The following is a 4831-nucleotide window of genomic DNA, read 5'->3' on the forward strand; positions in this document are numbered from 1 at the left end:
CATTGGGCAACAAAGAGACTTCTCTGAAACTTTATGACAGTTCTTTCTTTGAAGTCACGTTCCTCAAAGAACCAAAACGTACTTATGAAGATAAAAACAATTTCCAAAAAGAAAACTCAGCAACTTCTACAAAATTGACTTTTAATCTCTGTACAGTGACCTCTTTCTCGAATAGGCAAACAATATCAAAACACTTGATGCAAGAAAACAGAGACCAGAAGTACATAACATTATGAAGCACTTATCTAGTCTTACAACACTACAATTCTAAAACTAGAGCTCACTAATTTGACTTTAAATCTCTGTACAGTGAATCAGTGACCTCATTCTAGAACTGTCAAACTTAACCGAAACTCAAAAGATCGTCACTCTCTATAAGGTACTTCATGATAGGAAAAATTGTGTTACCCTGGTGACTGCCTTGGGCCCCTTCAAAATTGTCTGTCCTCATCAGCAGAGTTTGACTTCTTTGTTTTCAAGTATCTTTTTCACCCAAGACAACCTTAATAATGAAACTCAAAACATAGTTCATAGGACACCAATGTATAAACTGTCATATAAGATCTAACTAACTGTAAGAAAACAGACAGTAAACAAACATTGAAACAAGAACAAAATAATTGGCTTTTAAACATAATGAGCTATATACTATTATCAAACTGTTCTACTTCCGTAAAATCGCACATTTTGTGATTAAGCACAAAAGCGACATATATTTAATAAAACAAAAAGGCAAGAGCTTTTCTCAATCCCTCATAAAAATGCAAACACAGAGCATGCTTTTATAGGTTGATGATCGTTGTCTCTCTATACCAGAGAACGACATTCATTCCAATAACTTTCACTACCAGGAATTTAAAGGCTTTATTGTAGGAATCATGGCTTCTATGTTGAAATTTATGTAAAATATAAGAGAAGAGAAAATACAAAGAATAAGTTGAACTCAGAGGTCTGAAAACTCCAGACTTGGTTCTCACAGATATTTCTGATTGATAAAACTTGTTAAGAGGTTTTCCTCTCTTAGATACATATATAGGAGATGTGTTCACAATTGGCACACACTCCAATTCTCACAAACTATAGTAAAAGCAGATAATATCTATAAGCAATTACTTCTAAGTAGCTAAACCAGATAAGAAGCAACTTGGCTTCTTAAAGGCCTTACAAACTGAACACATTACAAAAATAAAAATAAACAGTTTCTAACAAAACACGCTCGAGCACATTTTCACCGACAGAAACCAGAGCTTATTTTATCCGAGAGCACAACAAGGACATTAATCAACAATTTAACATTCTAGCAGGTTGGCTTCCTGGAACATTGAAGTCAGTTATTTTGTTTTTTCAAGCCAGAATAACTTCAAGTTTAAAGAAATGCTCAAGGGTTGTAATGTTCATGTGGTTTGTAAGGGGAGAATTGGGTAAATGAGAACAATGAATTCGCGACTCTTCTGTTTTTCAGAACATTTAAGCAATTAAAAGAGGAATAAATAAGACAGAAAAACGAGCTTAAGAATTACATCCACTAAAGGATTGGTGAGCTGACGAACTATGTATGGTGCGATAATTGCAGGAACGGAAATTTTTAATTGGAGAATTGCAGGAACAGAAGTAGTAACATGATACTATTCCCTATTGTATATGAAATGAGAGAATAACTATCTTTACATACAACTGAAATATCATTCTCTATTGTACATATCATAGCTTGTAGCAGTGTTGCTTCACGCAGAAAATGAACACAGTTATTTTGAGGCAGAGAAGAAGTTGACAGAATAGATTTGAAATTTTCAAGGGTACACGTTGTGCTTTCTACCAGGATATTTGAGGTACCTGAACTGCTTGTTGAGGTTCATGTGAGCTGAGGAGAGGCATGAACAATCAATTTCTCAAGTACAAATTGTTGCGATGTTGAAAGGCTCTCACCTTGACCATGATAAATAAATCACAGAGAAGTTTGTGAAAACCATTGTGATTAAGCAGACTTAGTATCCAACTCAGCAACAAAACAGAGGAAATCAAGATTCTCAGCAACAAAACAGAGGAAATCAAGATTGATGATAGCTCAACTATATGTGTTGGCCAAGTAAGAGAAGATAGTTGAATCTTTATGTGTTAAACATGCATGTTTCCAGCATGACAAATAATCAAGCAGTTTTAAATTCAACAGAAATTAAACTAAGAAGCATAGATTTAAGAATTACACCATATTCCTGTGCTACTACTTCTCAATTTATGGGATGATGGTGATTGTACAACTCCTGGCCATCAAATTGCTGCAATCCCTTTTGTCTTTCTGTACGAGCTTTTGGAACTTGTTCTCTGGTTTCCTCATTCCCAGATCGGTATGTCATTTGAAACCCAGTCATTCTTCATATTAACAATAATAACAAATCATTGCAACCATAATAACAATTCATGCTGAATTTTGCAGCTAATCCCAGTGTGGTGGAGGTGGTACTACTGGGGGTTTCCAATTGCTTGGACAATCTATGGCATCTTTGCATCTCCATTTGGAGACCTTAAGACTGTAATTGATACTCCTAAAGGACCTCAGAGAGTGGATCTATCTATTCCTCAAGGATAATTTAGGTTATGAACATGACTTTGTAATCCCTGTGTTCTTTGCTCATATTGGTTTGGATAACTTTTCCCTGTTACTTTGTGTAATCAATTTCATTCTTGGATATCTAATAGAAAGCCTTGTCATTTGCTCTTTTTAACCAAAAGTGAGAAAAGATGTCTTAATATGAAGATAATGGTTATGCTCTTCATTGTCATTTAAGGTGAGAAAGTAGATTGAATAAAAGAATCTACACCAAAAGCTCTTCACTTTTGAGCTGTACAAATAAAAACACAAAATACTTTATTCTATTAAATGCCAAAAATAATCCAGAATATACATCAGATTTTGGATTTAGGTACAGGGAAACAACAAATTTACAGATCAAGCCTAACTAGACATTAAGATCTAGGATTGTACATTTAAACTCAGAATGAGGCTGCTGTTGTGGGTCTTGTAGCAACATGTCGATCAAGTCATTGACACAAAATTGCACATCATCTTGCATCATATCAAAATCATAATCACTCAACAGCAACTTGACATCATCGTCAGCAGCATCCATACTTGGCATAGCAGCAACAACATCATGCCCATCAATTTTCAAACCCTCCGTATAATTACTACTTTGAGGTTGCAGACCATTATGAGCATCACCCAACACCAAACTGAGATAATCATTAGTATCCACGGAATAATGATCGAATTCGAAACCATTATACGGTACTCTAAGATCATGAATTGATGAAAGATAATCTTTTTCTTGCTGAAATTGACCAATTGAATTAGGTTTGGCTTTGGGTGTGGATATGATGAGATCAACAGGATCAAGATTCAAATCAAGAGATGATTTTTGTTGTTGTTGTTGATATGCTGCATCCGGTTCCACACTACTCTCCGTGATATTCTTGTACAGTTCCATGAAAGTGGAGCTACCATCATCCCTCATCTTCATCATCTTCCTCATCACAGCAACAATCCTCTCGTTCAAATCGTCTAACTTGGACCCCAGGCAGTTATCTTGAAAACCCAAATCCCCAATTTCTCGATCCTCAACAATTTCCGCTGAGAACGAACCCTTTTCGACTTGATCTTTCAAACCCCTCCTCAGATTCTTGTACTTGAGCACAACTGATTTCAAATCTTGTTGGTTTTCCGGCCACAAGTCAATCTTGCCGTCAGCCCCAACAGCAGTCATGTAAACGGCGATATCACAAAGTTTCGCGAGCTCGCTCCCCTTCTCGTTCCGAGTAGAGCCTCTCTTGGCCATGGCAGTTTTATGAGGCTTCATAGCATCAGAGACCCTCTTCGTCTTCTTGGACGCTGAAATCTTAGGGTTTGATTTAGGAAGAGCCATTAATAAATCAATTTCAAGCAGAAATTAATTGATAAAGACTCATAAAAACTACACGAAATAAAATGACAATGGAAAAAGTAGCGAATCTAGCGATGGCGAGAAGATGAACAGAGCTAGCTTAGAGCGAAAAGGGAGTGGGGAGGGCGGTATTTATTGAGAACCTGAGAGTGAGGGTATAATGGGTATTACGAGGAAAGTAGCTGTTACGCGTCAAGTAGTTTATCATCACATAAGTGCAAGCTGTCGTTTTAAATGCAAACCCCCTGTTAAATACAGTAATTTTTTTTTTAAAAATTTTGCAGAGTCTTTCTTTTTCCTTTTTGCAATTGAATTTAATTAATTAATTTGTTTGTAGTTTTCTTTTTGCTGAACAATTTGTTTGGCGTTTGATGTAGAAACTAATCTTGGTTTTGTTGCTTACGAAGGAAGTTCGAACCCAAAATTTATTTATTTTTAAAATAATGAAATTGCATTTGTAGTTCAATTTAAGTGATTAAAAATAGTTATTTTTGTAGAGTGATGTTAAACAAATTCTAAAATTAACTGAGTATACATTACTACCAAAGTATTTATTGAATTACTAATTTATTTTAATATAAAATGACCTATTGAATTGTAAAATAAATGTAATTTTAATAAGTACACCCTCCTAACATAGATCCTCTACTTGACTTTTCTTTTGTATTTGAAGTCATGGTTCAAATCCCCCTCTTTAATATTGTTGCTTTATTTTTTTTTATTTTTTTGGTAAATACTATGAGGTGTCTCTACACCCACAAAGAATGAGGATGTAGTGTGGGAGAGAGGAATGTGGGCAGAGTGAGCAGTGACTATTTTCCCTTAATTACTTAGGTGTGATTTATTTTTTCACTTTTGTAATGTAGCAAATTTTATTAATAAATCCTCGTTAT

The 4831-nt window shown here is 35.1% G+C and overlaps 1 protein-coding gene across 1 annotated transcript; it reads right to left on the reverse strand.

The window, feature by feature from the left end:
* Positions 1-2841: 2841 nt before the first annotated feature.
* On the reverse strand, positions 2842-4023 carry LOC117631507. Its single transcript, XM_034364713.1, has one exon. It carries the CDS (start codon positions 3918-3920, stop codon positions 2958-2960), a length of 963 nt encoding a protein of 320 aa, XP_034220604.1. The 5' UTR covers positions 3921-4023; the 3' UTR covers positions 2842-2957.
* Between the last annotated feature and the right edge of the window lie 808 nt (positions 4024-4831).

This window comes from Prunus dulcis, chromosome 6 (assembly GCF_902201215.1).
Source record: "Prunus dulcis chromosome 6, ALMONDv2, whole genome shotgun sequence".
NCBI lineage: Eukaryota > Viridiplantae > Streptophyta > Magnoliopsida > Rosales > Rosaceae > Prunus > Prunus dulcis.

Coding starts and splice junctions, on each gene's coding strand:
- LOC117631507 (XM_034364713.1), bottom strand. CDS start 3,920: ATGGCTCTTCCTAAATCAAACCCTAAGATTTCAGCGTCCAAGAAGACG.